At 37.7% G+C, this 16,660-nt stretch overlaps 4 protein-coding genes across 4 annotated transcripts; all 4 read left to right on the forward strand.

Moving 5' to 3' along the window:
* The first annotated feature begins 387 nt into the window (after positions 1-387).
* On the forward strand, positions 388-1,803 carry LOC146473867 (melatonin receptor type 1B-A-like). The gene has a single exon (XM_085117902.1). The coding sequence runs from the start codon at positions 677-679 to the stop codon at positions 1,766-1,768; it is 1,092 nt and encodes a 363-aa protein (XP_084974028.1). The 5' UTR covers positions 388-676; the 3' UTR covers positions 1,769-1,803.
* Positions 1,804-5,283: 3,480 nt separating this feature from the next.
* Positions 5,284-12,549, forward strand: LOC146473868 (melatonin receptor type 1B-A-like). Its single transcript, XM_085117901.1, has 2 exons — positions 5,284-6,590; positions 11,404-12,549. Exon 1 carries the CDS (start codon positions 5,284-5,286, stop codon positions 6,373-6,375), a length of 1,092 nt encoding a protein of 363 aa, XP_084974027.1. The 3' UTR covers positions 6,376-6,590; positions 11,404-12,549.
* On the forward strand, positions 8,986-11,410 carry LOC146473869 (melatonin receptor type 1B-A-like). The gene is made up of 2 exons (XM_085117907.1): positions 8,986-10,890; positions 10,972-11,410. The coding sequence occupies exons 1-2, from the start codon at positions 10,101-10,103 to the stop codon at positions 11,148-11,150; spliced, it is 969 nt and encodes a 322-aa protein (XP_084974033.1). The 5' UTR covers positions 8,986-10,100; the 3' UTR covers positions 11,151-11,410.
* Positions 12,550-14,504: 1,955 nt separating the features above from the next.
* Positions 14,505-16,660, forward strand: LOC146473870 (melatonin receptor type 1B-A-like). Its single transcript, XM_085117900.1, has one exon. The coding sequence runs from the start codon at positions 15,253-15,255 to the stop codon at positions 16,360-16,362; it is 1,110 nt and encodes a 369-aa protein (XP_084974026.1). The 5' UTR covers positions 14,505-15,252; the 3' UTR covers positions 16,363-16,660.

The raw sequence follows: 16,660 nt of genomic DNA on the forward strand, positions 1-16,660 counted from the left end.
TTGGAGCAATAAAATGCATCAATGTATTTAAATGGTTAGCGCATCTGTAAATTAGAACACAAACAAACGAAGTGAACATGAAAATTTAGGCCGCCTCTGTTTCGAATTCCCTTAAAACGCTTAAGAATTCTTTTAGTAGCAGGGAACAATTTAAGCAAAAAAATATGTCAATATATTAAAATAGTGAGCGCACCTGTAAATTAGAACACAAACTAAGACAGTGAACGTGAAAATTTAGTCCGCCCCCGTTTCGAATTCGCTTAGAACGCTTAAAACTATTTTAGTAGCAGGGAACAATTGAAGCCATTAACTGCATTAGTATGTTAAAATATTAAGTCCAATTGTAAATTAAAACACAGTTAAAGGCAGGTGAACTTCACAATTTAAGCAGCCTCTGATTCGAATTCACTTAAAACGCTTAAGGCCGTTTCAGCACGGAGACGTCCCGTTTTCCTTCAGTGGTGAACTAGATCAGGAGTTCTCCGCGAGATCGAAAAGACATCATCCTAACTAAGAAGTGGAAATTGGGTTGAAGAAAACATGCGGTTTTGATGTTTAGGTTATAACCAGATCAGAGAAGAGATCAATTACGAAATTCTATATAAAAAGGACATTCAACTGAAAACGCTTCAGTAGCGAACGTTCTAAAAGTGAAAACTAGAAACTTTCATTCAAAATGACAGCTGGGCTAGAATCGCGTAGCACAGCTCTGAAAATCGTAGAAGCTGGTTCGATACTTCTTTTAAATATCTTATCTCTCCTTGGCAACATCCTAGTTTGTCTCTCGGTTTACAGGAATTCGCGACTTCGTACAACCACAAATCTTTACATCATCGCCTTGGCTGTCAGCGATTTAATAGCCGCTATTTTCGTCATGCCTCTTATAGCAGGAGTACTTATCTCAAGCCGATGGCCTTTCGGAGAAACAGCTTGTCAAATGCACGCGTATTTCAGCCTTTTTGTGGTTTACGTCTCACCTGTAACTATGGGCTTAACAGCCGTCAACAGATATGTCAGGATTTGCAAGTCGAATGAACAATATGAACGATTTTTCTCCAAAACAAAATCTCGTATTGTACTGGGCTCTGCATGGGCTTTTGTGATTTGCTATATCTTGATTACCAGTCTAACCGGTTTGCAGGGATTTCACTTCGTCCCAGGGTATGCAGCGTGCTTAAACAAACATTTGAGCAAATTTGGACTCACGCTTCACTACTTCGTCGTAGTTGGTCTCTTTTTTCTCCTTCCATTGGCTGTGACAATATTCAGCTACATCAAAGTTGCCAAAAAGATTCGGGATCACACCATGGAAATTGCACAGAGACTTCACACGCAAGGGCGAAATACAGCAATCAGCGTAAACGAAATTCGACTGAGCAGATCTCTGTTTGTTGTGGTTTTTGCATTCATGTTGTGCTGGATGCCTGCCTGGGTCATCACTATTTTGTCTCGTTTCCTCGCACGTGGTAGCATAGCAAGAAATGTTCAACTGTTGTGCGCCTTCTGTTTGAGTTTGTCTAACACCATCAATCCATTCATTTATGCAGGAATGAATCCTCTGTTTAGGAGGGAGTTTCGAAGATTACTCGGCTGCAAGTTTGGAGAGAGGATCGAGGAGAGTCAGCACACGCCCAGTAAAGGACAGAACACAATTTCATCGATGGCAGAATCAGATACCGTTGCTGGCCGTAGAAGAGCTGAAGTGGAAAGCTTTGAATGTCGTCAAATCAACGAGCAGGAAAACAAGACAATGGGATCGATGAGCTAAGGCTGTATGAATAACTAACATTGTAAATAAATTCCTAAGTAATTTTACTCAGCGGTAAAACATGACTTTCCCTAAGGAAGTTACATGAGCGCACGTATCTGTTATTCATTTGGTTAATTATTAATATCATTCATTTGTTTATCTATTTGTTCGAAAGTAGAGAAAAATTGCTGTTGCACGGCATATAAATACTGCGCATTTTTGTAAGTATTAAATGATAACCAATCTGAGATCCCTGCAACTTATTTAAGAATACATGTAGCATGGCTTAAAAATTACTCCTTAACATTGGCACGAAATTTCTTCGTTAATTTCGAAATTACAAAATTGCTATGGCAACGTTTTTAGATACAATAAACACGTCAAAAACTACCGATTTTGAGCGTCATTCGTCAGTCGTGATATTAAATGTTAATCAAATGGTATACTCGGAAAACCCCCGTACTTGGAATCTCATTTGTCTTAAGTGTAACAGCGGTCGCGGGCTAGCACGGTTTCCATCTAACTGCTTCTAAATTGTATTTAGTTTTACTTAGTTTTTTTAGGGGAGGGGACCACTGTAATTGGCTAATTGGCTATTGCTGTAGAGTCCCCCCCCCCCCCCCCCGCCATTTTTTTTTTATCTTATAATGTTATTATTATCCATTACTCTCGTTTGTTTTGTACATGGCGAAGGTAAATAAAATAAAATTAAACTTACACGGACTGTAAGTGGCCATGACATTTTATCATTCATGTAACTGTTCCTGCATTATTTCATACAATCAGAAAAATTAACGAATATAAAATTTTCTGCGGTCACGAAGAAAGGAAATAGGATGGTCTACTTCTCGATATCATAATTAAGTATTTTGAACTTCCGGTTCACACCTTCGTACCATTCCAGTAAGCTACCAAGTAAGTAATTAACGTTATTTAACCAGGGTAGCCCATTCAGCTACGAGGCTGGTGTCCATAGGAGCGCTGGAAAATAAAGATATGTAAAAAAATTCTTAAATTAAAAGAAGAAATAAAAAAAAAAGTCCTGAATAGACATAAACAAGATTTAAAACAATACAACAAAGGTCAGTAAAAGCTTGGAGTAATTTTGATACAATACTTATAAGTGTGGCCTAGTGTCCAACTTATGACATATTACTAGAATAGTAAAATGCGATCAATTTTTATAGAGAGCGCTCTTCAGTTGACTGTCGAATGTAATTTGGGTTTTCGTTTGATTTTGCCTTTCTTCCCCGTGTGGTTGGTAAGCAAAATTCGTATCCCTTTCTTTAATAACCATTGAGAAGCAAAACCAAACCAATTATGACTCACTCGCACGCGTTCTCCCTCGCTTGACGCCGATTACATGTATTTGCTTCGAGTTCTGATTGGTTGATTGCGCTGTCTACCTCTGCTGTTTCTGGCCAGAGTAATTACTCAGGGATTGCTTTTACATGACGCTACTCAAAAGGAGCCTATATCACCGGACGTTTGACGGTGAAAGCCTCCTGCAATACTGTTTAGTCTCAGATTTTGATATCTTCGCCTATCTTATTTGGAAATAAGTTACAATCTCGCCATGTACTGCAGAGTGACATTTTTCATATGTGAATAGTGGGATTTAGCATAGAGCTATTTCAATTTACGTGGCTTTTTGCAAGCCTGACTGAAAATATCCCCTTTGGTAATGTGGGAATTAGCGTTGATGCCCCTCGATTTCCGTACACAGCAAGTTTTACTGCTAAAACGCTTAATTGAAACTTATGCTCCCCTTGGTCTGTCTTCCAAATTAGATCTTTCAGCCTCGAAAGTCAAGTAAGATAAGGCATCTGATTACAACAAACAGGTACATGTACTCAAATTCTATGGCGCTGTTGTGTACATTCCAAATTTTATATCAAAAGCAAACACTGTCAAACTTGGGCTCCTATTCACAGAATCAAGAGTCGGGACTACTTCAGTGTTCAGGAAAAGCCCGCTTAACGCTATTCGCCCTGTTTCCTTTGAGGTCCCAAAGTGCAACGATGACTTCTTATGGCGTTCGACTTAGGTTATTTGTTCTACACATCCTCCATCTCGAATCCACCATGTTGGATATTTCGATCTCCTAAATCTCGCAGAACACTGTCAAAACAGTTATCAAAATTTTGTTGCCCGCGCGGCTAGGAACATCAGGTCAACGAATAGCGTAAAGAGTTTCCCCTTAACTCTGTTGTACTTCAAATCCGTTTATAGCTCATGAAATAAATCGTCGTTACCTTGTGATAATTATTTTTATCTGTTATTCTGACAGGAAAAGAGGAATACAAATCTCAGGCGTATAAAAATTACACACCTTGACGAGTTGCGATATCACGGCGGACATGTGTCCCCTCAATACATTTATTTCCTCAGGATTTAACGCGAACTGTGCCATATTTTCAAATGGTGGGCTGCTGTTCAAAAAAAAAAAAACAATGAAAGAAGTACAATCAAAATCCAATATTTGAAGATACCCAAACGAAGGCTCTCTCTTAGAGAAATGAGACTTATAACTGAGATCATACCAGCTTTCACAATTTTAAATAAATGCTTATGAACTTGAAACGTACGTACCCTTCGTGTTAAAAGCAAAGTTAAAAAAGGTAATTAAAAATATTATATTAAACTTGCTCCAACGCGTTACTTGAAATCACATCTCGAGAAAATCAATACAAATATTTGGATCTTATCCAATCGTAGTGGACCTGTCATTTCCTTTGCTGACATTGAACAATGGAAGCAATTTTACGCATCTGTAAATTAAAAAGACAAACGAAGGCAGGTGAACTTGACAATTTAGGTAGCCACTGTTTTCAATTCTTAGTTGTAGTAGCTCGGAACAATTGGAGCAATAAAATGCATCAATGTATTTAAATGATTAGCGCATCTGTAAATTAGAACACAAACAAACGAAGTGAACATGAAAATTTAGGCCGCCTCTGTTTCGAATTCCCTTAAAACGCTTAAGAATTGTTTTAGTAGCAGGGAACAATTGAAGCAAAAAAATACATCAATATATTAAAATAGTGAGCGCACCTGTAAATTAGAACACAAACTAAGGCAGTGAACGTGAAAATTTAGTCCCGCTCCGTTTCGAATTCGCTTAGAACGCTTAAAACCATTTTAGTAGCAGGGAACAATTGAAGCCATTAACTGCATTAGTATGTTAAAATATTAAGTCCAACTGTAAATTAAAACACAGTTAAAGGCAGGTGAACTTCACAATTTAAGCAGCCTCTGATTCGAATTCACTAAAAACGCTTAAAGCCGTTTCAGCACGGAGACGTCCCGTTTTCCCTCAGTGGTGAACTAGATCAGGAGTTCTCCGCGAGATCGAAAAGACATCATCCTAAGAAGTGGAAATTGGGTTGAGGAAAACATGCGGTTTTGATGTTAAGGTTATAACCAGCTCAGAGAAGAGATCAATTACGAAATTCTATATAAAAAGGACATTCGACTGAAAACGCTTCAGTAGCGAACGTTCTAAAAGTGAAAACTAGAAACTGTCATTCAGAATGACAGCTGGGCTAGAATCGCGTAGCACAGCTGTGAAAATCGTAGAAGCTGGTTCGATAATTCTTTTAAATATCTTATCTCTCCTTGGCAACATCCTAGTTTGTCTTTCGGTTTACAGGAATTCGCGACTTCGTACAACCACAAATCTTTACATCATCGCCTTGGCTGTCAGCGATTTAATAGCCGCTATTTTCGTCATGCCTCTCATAGCAGGAGTACTTATCTCAAGCCGGTGGCCTTTCGGAGAAACAGCTTGCCAAATGCACGCGTATTTCAGCCTTTTTGTGGTTTACGTCTCGCCTGTAACTATGGGCTTAACAGCCGTCAACAGATATGTCAGGATTTGCAAGTCGAATGAACAATATGAACGATTTTTCTCGAAAACAAAATCTCGTATTGTACTGGGCTCTGCATGGGCGTCTGTGATTTTCTATATCTTGATTACCAGTCTAACTGGTTTGCAGGGATTTCACTTCGTCCCAGGGTATGCAGCGTGCTTAAACAAACATTTGAGCAAATTTGGACTCACGCTTCACTACTTCGTCGTAGTTGGGCTCTTTTTTCTCCTTCCATTGGCTGTGACGATATTCAGCTACATCAAAGTTGCCAAAAAGATTCGGGATCACACCATGGAAATTGCACAGAGACTTCACACGCAAGGGCGAAATACATCAATCAGCGTAAACGAAATTCGACTGAGCAGATCTCTGTTTGTTGTGGTTTTTGCATTCATGTTGTGCTGGATGCCTGCCTGGGTCATCACCATTTTGTCTCGTTTCCTTGCACGTGGTAGCATAGCAAGAAATGTTCAACTGTTGTGCGCCTTCTGCTTGAGTTTGTCTAACACCATCAATCCATTCATTTATGCAGGAATGAATCCTCTGTTTAGGAGGGAATTTCGAAGATTACTCGGCTGCAAGTTTGGAGAGAGGATCGAGGAGAGTCAGGACACGCCCAATAAAGGACAGAACACAATTTCATCGATGGCACAATCAGATACCGTTGCTGGCCGTAGAACAGCTGAAGTGGAAAGCTTTGAATGTCGTCAAATCAACGAGCAGGAAAACAAGACAATGGGATCGATGAGCTAAGGCTGTATGAATAACTAGCACTGTAAATAACTTCGTAAGTAATTTTGCTCAGCGATAAAACATTATTGGGTGACTTTCCCTAAGGAAGTTACATGAGCGCACGTATCTGTTATTCATTCGGTTAATTATTAATATCATTCATTTGTTCATCTATTTGTTCGAAAGTAGAGAAAAATTGCTGTTGCACGGCATGTAAATACTGCCCAATTTTGTAAGTAATAAATGATAACCAATCTGAGATCCCTGTAACTGATTTAAGAATACATGTAGCATGGCTTATAAATTACTCCTTAACATTGGCACGAAATTTCTTCGTTAATTTCGAAATTACAAAATTTCTATGGCAACGTTTCTAGATACAATAAACACGTCAAAAACTACCGATTTTGAGCGTCATTTGTCAGCCGTGATATTAAATGGTAATCAAATGGTATACTCGGAAGACCCCCGTACTTGAAATCCCATTTGTCTTAAGTGCAACAGCGGCCGCGGGCTAGCATGGTTTCCATCTTACTGCTTCTAAATTGTATTTAGTTTTACTTAGTTTTTTTAGGGGAGCGAACCACTGTAATTGGCTAATTGGCAATTGCTGTAGAGTCCCCCCATCCCCCCCCCCCCCCCGCCATTATTTTTCTATCTAACAGCGGCCGCGGGCTAGCATGGTTTCCATCTTACTGCTTCTAGATTTTAGTTAGTTTTACTTAGATTTTTTTTTTAGGGGAGGGGGCCACTGTAATTGGCTAATTGGCTATTGCTGTAGATTCCCCCCCCCCCCCCCCAGCCATTATTTTTCTATCTTTTAATGTTAATATTGTCCATTACTCTTGTTTGCGTTGTACATGGCGAAGGTAAATAAAATAAAATTAAACTTACACGGACTGTAAGTGGCCATGACATTTTATCAGTCATGTAACTGTTCCTGCATTATTTCATTCAATCAGAAAAATTAACGAAAAAATAAATAAATTTTCTGCGGTCACAAAGAAAAGAAGTAGAGTAGTCTACTTCTGGATGTCATAATTAAGTATTTTGAACTTTTAATCAGGGTAGCCCATTCAGCTACGAGGCTGGTATCCATAGGGGCCCTGGGAAATAAAGATATGTACAAAATTTCTTAAAGTAAAAAAAGAAATGACAAAAAAGTCCTGAATAAGCATATACAAGAATAAAAAAAACAACAAATACAAATATACAACGAAGGTCAGTAAAAGCTTGGAGTAATATTGATACAATACTTCTAAGTGTGGCCTAGTGTCCAACTTATGACATATTACCAAAATAGTAAAATGCGATCAAGTTTTATGGAGAGCGCTTTGCAGTTGACTGTCGAATGCAATTTTGGGTTTGCTTTGATTTTGCCTTTCTTCCCCGTGTGATTGATAAGCAAAATTCGTGTCACTTTTCTTTAATAACAGTTGAGAAACAAAACCAAACCAATTATGACTCACTCGCACGCGTTTTCCCTCGCTTTACACCAATTACATGTATTTGCTTCGAGTTCTGATTGGTTGATTTTGCTGTCCACCTCTGCTGTTACTGGCCAGAGTAATTACTCAGGGATTGCTTTTACGTAACGCAACTCAAAAAGAGCCTATTTCACCGGACGTTTGACGGTGAAAGCCTCCTGCAATACTGCTTAGTTTCAGATTTTGATATTCCCACCCATCTTATTTAGAAATAAGTTACAATCTCGCCATGTACTGCAGGGTGACATTTTTCATACGTGAATAATAATAATAATAATAATAATAATAATAATAATAATAATAATAATATTTAATACTTATATTGCGCTTTTTTCTATACAAAATACTCAAAAGCTCATTACAATATTATCAATAATTAAATTAAATTAAAAACCAGTAAAATTACCCGATAAAATAGTGGGATTCAGCATATAGCTATTTCAATTTACGTGGCTTTTTGCAAGCCTGACTGAAAATATCCCGTTTGGTAATCTGGGAATTAGCGTTGATGCCCCTCGATTTCCGTACACAGCAAGTTTTATCGCTAAAACGTTTAATTGAAACTTATGTTCCCCTTGGTCTGTCTTCCAAATTAGATTTTTCAACCGAGAAAGTTAAGTAAGACAAGGCATCTGGTTACAACAAACAGGTACTCAAATTCCATGGCGCTCTTGTAAACATTTTTAAACAAGCTTGTTTAAATATCCCAAAGTTTTTATATCCAAAACCAAACACTGTCAAACTTAGGCCCCTATTCACAGTATAAGTGTCAGGACTACTTCAGTGTTCAGGAAAGTCCTGCTTAACGCTATTCGGCCTGTTTCCTTTGAGGTCCCCAAAGTGCGACGATGACCTCTTATGGCGTGCGACTTAGGTTATTTGTTCTGCGCATCCTCCATCTCGGATCCGCCATGTTGTATTTTTCGATCTCCCAACACTGTCAAAACAGTTGTCAAAATTTTGTTGCCCGGCTGGAAACATCAGGTCAACGAATAGCGTAAAGAGTTTCCCCTTAAATCCGTTAATAGCTGATGAAATAAATCGTCGTTACCTTAGGATAATTTTTTTTATCTGTTATTCTGACAGGAAAAGAGGCATACAAATCTCAGGCGTATAAAAATTACACAACTTGACGAGTTGCGATATCACGGCGGACATGTGTCCCCTCAATGTATTTATTTTCTCAGGATTTATCGGGAACTGTGTCATTTTGTTTGTTTGTTTGTTTGTTTTTTGTTTTGCTTTTTTGTTTGTTTGTTTTGTTTTTTGGTTTTTTTTTTTTTTGTCGTTGTTGTTGTTTGTTTTGTTTTGTTTTTTTTTAATGGTGGGCTGCTGTTCAAAAACAAAACACAAGACATAGGTGGTACTTTATGTCTTTCCATTACCGATCTTATGAACTTGAAACGTACGCTTCATATTAAAACCAAAATTAAAAAAGGTAAAATATTATGTTAACACTTGCTCCAACCTGTTACTTGTAATCACATCTCCAGAAAATCAATACAAATATTTGGATCTTATCCAATCGTAGAGGAGCTGTCATTTCCTTCGCTGGCATGGAACAATTGAAGCAATTACAGGCATCAGCAATTTTAAATATTTAGCTTATCTGTAAATTAAAAAGGCAAACGAATGGTAAGCGCACCTGTAAATTAAAACACAAACGAAGACAGTGAACGTGAAAATTTAGGCCGCCTCTTTTTCGATTCGCCTAAAACGCTTAAGAATTCTTTTTGTAGCAGGGAACAATTGAAGCAATAAAATGGATCAATATATATTCAAATGGTTAGCACACCTGTAAATTAGAACACAAGCGAAGGCAGTGAACGTGAAAAATTAGTCCGCCTCTGTTTCGAATTCGCTTAGAACGCTTAAAAACCATTCTAGTAGCAGGGAACAATTGAAGCCATTAAGTGCATTAGTATGTTAAAATGTTAAGTCCAACTGTAAATTAAAACAATTGAAAGCAGGTGAACTTCACAATTTAAGCAGCCTCTGTTTCGAATTCGCTTAAAACCCGTTTTAGCACGGAGACCTCCCGTTTTCCCTCAGTGGTGAACTACATAAGGAGTTTTCCGCGAGATCGAAAAAACATCATCCTAACGAAAAAGTGGAAATTGGGTTGAAGAAAACATGCGGTTTTGATCTTTAGGTGGTAACCTGCTCAGGAAAGAGATCAATTACGGAATTCGATAAAAGACACTGAACTGCTTCAGTAGCGAACGTTCTAAAAGTGAAAACTAGAAACTTTCATTCACAATGACAGCTGAGCTAGAATCGCGTAGCACAACTCTGAAAATCGTTGAAGCTGGTTCGATAATTCTTTTAAATTTCTTATCTCTCCTTGGCAACATCCTAGTTTGTCTCTCGGTTTACAGGAATTCGCGACTTCGTACAACTACAAATCTTTACATCATCGCCTTGGCTATAAGTGATTTAATAGCCGCCATTTTCGTCATGCCTCTTGTAGCAGGAGTACTTATCTCAGGCGGATGGCCTTTCGGAGAAACAGCTTGTCAAATGCACGCGTATTTCAGCCTTTTTGTGGTTTACGTCTCACCTGTAACTATGGGGTTAACAGCCGTCAACAGATATGTCAGGATTTGCAAGTCCAATGAACAATATGAACGATTTTTCTCGAAAACAAAATCTCGTATTGTACTGGGCTCTGCATGGGCGTTTGTGATTTGCTATGTCTTGATTCCGAGTCTTACTGGTTTGCAGGGATTTCACTTCGTTTCAGGGTATGCAGCGTGCTTAAACAAACATTTGAGCAAATTTGGACTCATGCTTCACTACTTCGTTGTAGTTGGTCTTTTTTTTCTCCTTCCATTGGCTGTGACGATATTCAGCTACATCAAAGTTGCCAAAAAGATTCGAGATCACACCATGAAAATTGCACAGAGACTTCACACGCAAGGGCGAAATACATCAATCAGCGTAAACGAAATTCGACTGAGCAGATCTCTGTTTGTTGTGGTTTTTGCATTCATGTTGTGCTGGATGCCTGCCTGGGTCATCACCATTTTGTCTCGTTTCCTCGCACGAGGTAGTATACCAAGAAATGTTCAACTGTTGTGCGCCTTCTGCTTGAGTTTATCTAACACCATCAATCCATTCATTTATGCAGGAATGAATCCTCTGTTTAGGAGGGAATTTCAAAGAATACTCGGCTGCAAGTTTGGAGAGAGGATCGAGGAGAGTCAGCACACGTCCAATGAAGAACAGAACACAATTTCATCGATGGCACAATCAGATACCATTGCTAGTCGTAGAAGAGCTGAAGTGGAAATATTTGAATGTCGTTAAACCAACGAGCACAAAAATTAAACAATGGGATCGATGAGCTAAGGCTGTGTGAATAACAAACACTGTAAATAATATATATAAATTCTCAAGTAATTTTACTCAGCGATTAAACATTATTAGGTGACTTTCCCTAAGGAAGTTACATGAGCGCACGTATCCGTGTTTCATCCGGAAAATTATTAAGATATTTCCTTTATTCATCTATTTGAAAAATCGCTGTTGCACGGCATGTAAATACTGTGCAATTTTGTAGGTATTTTATCAGTTAAATGATAACCAATCTGAGATCCCTGCAACTTATCTAAGAATACATGTGACATGGCTGAAAAATTACTCCCTCACATTGGCATCACATTTCAGCGTTAATTTCGAAATTACAAAATTGCTATGGCAACGTTTCTAGATACATTAAACACATCAAAAAAGGCCGATTTTGAGCGTAATTCGTCAGCCACGATATTACAAAGTAATCAAATGGTATACTCGTTAAATTAGGATTAACACGACGCAATTTAAATTGAAGGTCGCTTGAGTTATTAATAAATTTTCGTTTTTGTGGCATTCTTTTGACAATAGTCTCACCATATGGTTAATGAAAACACTTTTAACATGCCTAGTGGAAGCCGTCCAATATTTTTTTTTGTTCAAAGACAACGGATTTCACTCTACTGTTATATTGTTGAACATGTGCCCACGAGTTTTAAGCTGAAATTTTGCAGAGAATTTGCAAAGTTTTTCGTACTATTATTATACAGTATATAGAATTTTGTTTTTCTTTGATGGTTTTTTGTTTTGTTTTGTTGTCGTCAGATCAAACTAACTTGATTCAAACAAAGTTTCTATCGAAACAGATTTCAATTTAACTAATGAACTAAATCTAGCTGAAACTAACCCAACTTAGAACAAAAGGCTGTAAAAGGTGTCAAGGCGCGTGAAGAAACCTAGATTACTCTGATTTTTATGCGCGAATTGTGAGTGAAGAGTGCAAGTGAGCGCGAGCCTTAAACAAACTGTTCGTTACGGCGGAAATCAGTTGTTTAACAGGCCTAGCATTTGACGTCACTTGCTTGGTTCAAGAAAAAATTGTTCCTTAAAGGAGAAGTATCACGGAGATTTTGACCATTTGTGGTTAAAATGGTGCGACAACATCTCCATTTAGTTACAAAATAATTCTTGAACATCAAGAAAAAAAAATCAACTGAATTCTTGAAACGAACAACATATGACCTCATCTACTGTATTTTGGAAACGAAAACGCGAGAACTTGAAAATAGTTAGCCTAGCTTTTTTCAAGTTGCAGTCTATTCTAACCCAGTTTGTCTGTGGCGAAAGACACTCATCGATAGTCTTAGTACACTAGCGTGACAATCTACAACAAATTTGAGCAATGCTGTTAGGATTTTGTTGACGAATAAATGTTTTGGAGTTTTGATGTAATACCCAATTCTCGTGATACTTCCCCTTTAAGATAGTTTGTCCAACGTGTTGGCTGGACATATACAAATTAAGAATTACTGTGAAATTATATTTCGCTTAATGACTGTTCGACGCACTATACCAAAAATAGTTGAAATGAGGGAATCCCAAATAAACCTAAAATGTATGCTTAAATCGCCGTCCAATTTGGAAATAGTTGAACATTATTTTAAATGTTGTACCTCTTTGAGAACCCTTATAACTGAAAGGGAGTATTTTCAGTCACTTGAATTTCCTTGTCTTGGAATTAGCATTGTTACCCATTGATTTTCGTCAACAGCAAGTTTTATAACTAAAACGTTTAATTGAAGCTGGTGGTCCTCCTAATGTTATCTTCCAAATTAGATTTTTAAGCCGAGGAAGACAAGTATCATTTAAATGTCACAAAATAAGGCTCCTGGTCACCACTAGCCTCCCACGCAGACGTTCTTAGGGGTTCGTCACGCTTTCCTCGTTCGTGGGGCAGGAACGCGTGACGAACCCCTAAGAACGTCTGCGTGGGAGGCTAGGTCACGGCAACAATCTTCGGAAACCAGGATATTACTCAATCTAATTTCATGGGACTGCTTTTCAAAACGCTTCGATAATTCTCCCAAATTTTATATGCAAAAACAAACATATGCCAAGGATATTTTTAATACAACTTTTTTAGGTTCAAAGCTATTTCCTGTCAAGTTTTCAAAGTACGACGATGACGTCATATTTTTCTCAGCCGCCATATTGGTTTTGCCAAGTTTAATATCTCGAATTCTCTAAATCTAAATAAAACCACCCAATTTGACTCAAAATGTTGACAAAACCAATAAAACAACACCTAAAAGGCTAAAAAAATGTAAAAGGTATGAAGATAAACTTAAAATCTTACGCGAAAAGGTAGCAAAGCCAAAATCTGCAAATTGTGGCTGTCAAAATCTCGTTCCCTGCTGGAAGCATCAAGTCATGTCAGATACCAAATTGTTACCAGAGATATTTTAATAAAAGTCACAAACCTTGGCGTTGTTCGCTAAAATGTCATAAAGGTTATGAACACCTAAAGTACCCTATCCCCCCTCCCCCCGGAAAAATGAAAAAATATATACTGAAGCGGTTGCGTTTTCCCTCGCATTGATTCACTCCAAACTTTTTTCATATATATATCATGAAATAATCCTTACGTGTACCTTGATATATTTTTTAATGTGACCGTTAAAGCGGTAAACAAATCCCGAAATAATATACACCTGGTGGAGTTGCAATGTTGCCAAAATTTGACCAAAAAACCTATTTTTTTCAGAAACGGACGATTTTTCGTCTCGATATATTTATTTTGCCAGGATTTATTACGAAATGGGCCATTTTCCTGATTAGGGCGTTTAAAAAGTAATAATAATAATAATAATTAATAAAAGAAGTTCATTCAAAATCCAATATTTGAAATCACCCGAAGGAAGGCCTTATCTTGCACAAATGATCGGTCATCGTTTTGACTGACATGATACATAACTGTGAATAAATAATCGGGAATCACTTTTCACAATCTAGATATAGTTTTAATGTGTTCGTAAAAGAGGCAAAAAAATCCTGAAATAAAAGTAAACACCTGTCGGATATTGCGAAATGTGTCATTTTGCCAAGTAGGCCGCTTTAAAAAAAACTGAATGAAAGAAGTTCATTGAAAATCAAATATTTGAAATCACCTTAAGGAAATTGTTATCTTACACAAATGATCCATATTGCTGACATGATACATAACTGTGAATAAATAACTAGGAATCACTCCACAAGCTAGATATATTTTTAATGTGTTCGTAAAAGAGGTAAATAAATCAGGAAATAATAGTATACACCTGGCGGATATTGCGAAGTGTGTCATTTTGCCGAGTAGGCCGCTTTAAAAAAAAAAGTTAATGAAAGAACTGCATTCAAAATCCAATATTTGAAGTTACCCAAATGAACTCCGTATCTTACACAAGTGGTCCACTGATATGACACCTAATTGCGGATAAATAATCGGCAATTACCTTTCACAATCTAGATATACTGAACGATTAGTCTTTTACATTGACAGAAACAAATTGCTTTCTAAAACGTTCTAGAAGGGGGATTGGTGTATTTCTTGTCATTATTGATCTCTAAAAACATGAAAAGTCCACCCAGTATTAAAAGAAAAATTAAGAAAGCAAAAATATGATGTTCACATTTGCTTTCACAAGTGCTATTTTTCCGTGCAAGCCGCTGTTGAAACAACAGACTGAAAGAAGAAACGGACGATATTTCGCCTCGATATATTATATTTTGCCATGATTTATTACGAAATGGGTCACTTTCCCGAGTAGGCCGCTTAAAAAAAAAAAAAAAAACGACGAAAGAAGTACATTCAAAATCCAATATTTGAAATTACCCAAAGGAAGGATTTATCTTAGACAAATGACACGCATTACTCAGATAATATATAATTCTGAATAAATAATCGGGAATCACTTTTCACATTCTAGATACACTAAACGATTGGTCTTTTGGCATTGACAAAAACAAATTGCTTGTTAAAACGTTCAAAAGTGAGTATAAGGAAACGCATTGAACAAAAACGCTTCAGAAACAGGAGGACGTTTTAAAAGTAATAACTTGAAATTCAGTGCATTTTAATATGATGGCTGATCTAGAACTGCGAAGTACAGTTTTAAAAATCGTAGAAGCTGGTTCGATGATTCTTTTAAATATCTTATCTCTCCTTGGCAACATCCTAGTTTGTCTCTCGGTTTACAGGAATTCGCAACTTCGTACAACCACAAATCTTTACATCATCGCCTTGGCTATAAGTGATTTAATAGCTGCCATTTTCGTCATGCCCCTTGTAGCAGGAGTACTTATCTCAAGCCGATGGCCTTTCGGAGAAACAACTTGTCAAATGCACGCGTATTTCAGCCTTTTTGTGGTTTTCGTCTCGCCTGTAACTATGGGCTTAACAGCCGTCAACAGATATGTGAGGATGTGCAAGTCGAATGAACAATATGAACGATTTTTCTCGAAAACAAAATCTCGAATTGTACTGGGCTCTGCATGGGCGTTTGTGATTTGCTATATCTTGATTACCAGTCTAACTGGTTTGCAGGGATTTCACTTCGTTCCAGGGTATGCAGGGTGCTTAAACAAGCATTTGAGCCAATTTGGAACCATGCTACATTTCTTCGTCGTAGTTGGTCTCTTTTTCCTCCTTCCATTGGCCGTGACGATATTCAGCTACATCAAAGTTGCCAAAAAGGTTCGAGATCACAACATGCAAATGGCGCAAGGTCTTCACTCACACGGACGAAATACAGCAATCAGCGTACATGAAATTCGACTAAGTAGATCTTTGTTTGTTGTGGTTTTTGCATTCATGTTTTCCTGGATGCCTGCCTGGGTCATCACCACATTGACTCGTTTCGTTGAAGTTGATAACATACCAAGAAATGTTCAACTGTTGTGCTTCTTCTCGTTGAGTTTATCTAACACCATCAATCCATTCATTTATGCAGGAATGAATCCTATGTTTAGGAGAGAATTTCGAGGAATGCTTAGCTGCAAATTTGGACAGAGGATCGAGGAGAGTAAGCTCAGATACAATGAGGGACAGAACACAATTTCACCGAGGGCACGATCAGACACCATTGCTAGCCGTAGAAGAGCTGAAGTGAAAAGCTTTGAATGTCGACAAATCAATGAGCAGGAAAACAAGACAATGGGATCCACACTGCAAATAAATTTTACTCAATGATGAAACATTATTCGGTGACGTTCCCAAAGGAAGTTATGTGAGTGCAGCTATCCATTTCTGATTCGGTTAACTATTAATATCATTCATTTATTTATCTATAATTTGTTCTGAGAAAAATCTCTGTTGCACGGCATGTATTTACTTCGCTATTTTGAAAGCTATCATATTAACAAACAGTTGAATCTCCGCTTACGGACACCTCAAGTAAATGAACACCAAACTCAGGTCAGCTCTGCAGTTTCGATATTAACGCACTGCGCTTTAACTTCAAGGTCTTTCATGTTATTGTTACTTCAGA

This window comes from Pavona decussata, unplaced genomic scaffold (assembly GCF_977016875.1).
Source record: "Pavona decussata unplaced genomic scaffold, jaPavDecu1.1 SCAFFOLD_92, whole genome shotgun sequence".
Classification (NCBI taxonomy): Eukaryota; Metazoa; Cnidaria; class Anthozoa; order Scleractinia; family Agariciidae; genus Pavona; species Pavona decussata.

What these genes read in the sequence shown, in the direction of transcription:
- LOC146473869 (XM_085117907.1), top strand. Translation starts at nt 10,101, where the DNA reads ATGACAGCTGAGCTAGAATCGCGTAGCACAACTCTGAAAATCGTTGAA. An exon ending in GTCTCGTTTCCTCGCACGAG is followed by an intron (nt 10,891 to 10,971) that starts GTAGTATACCAA and finishes TCATTTATGCAG; the next exon opens with GAATGAATCCTCTGTTTAGG.
- LOC146473868 (XM_085117901.1), top strand. Translation starts at nt 5,284, where the DNA reads ATGACAGCTGGGCTAGAATCGCGTAGCACAGCTGTGAAAATCGTAGAA.
- LOC146473867 (XM_085117902.1), top strand. Translation starts at nt 677, where the DNA reads ATGACAGCTGGGCTAGAATCGCGTAGCACAGCTCTGAAAATCGTAGAA.
- LOC146473870 (XM_085117900.1), top strand. Translation starts at nt 15,253, where the DNA reads ATGATGGCTGATCTAGAACTGCGAAGTACAGTTTTAAAAATCGTAGAA.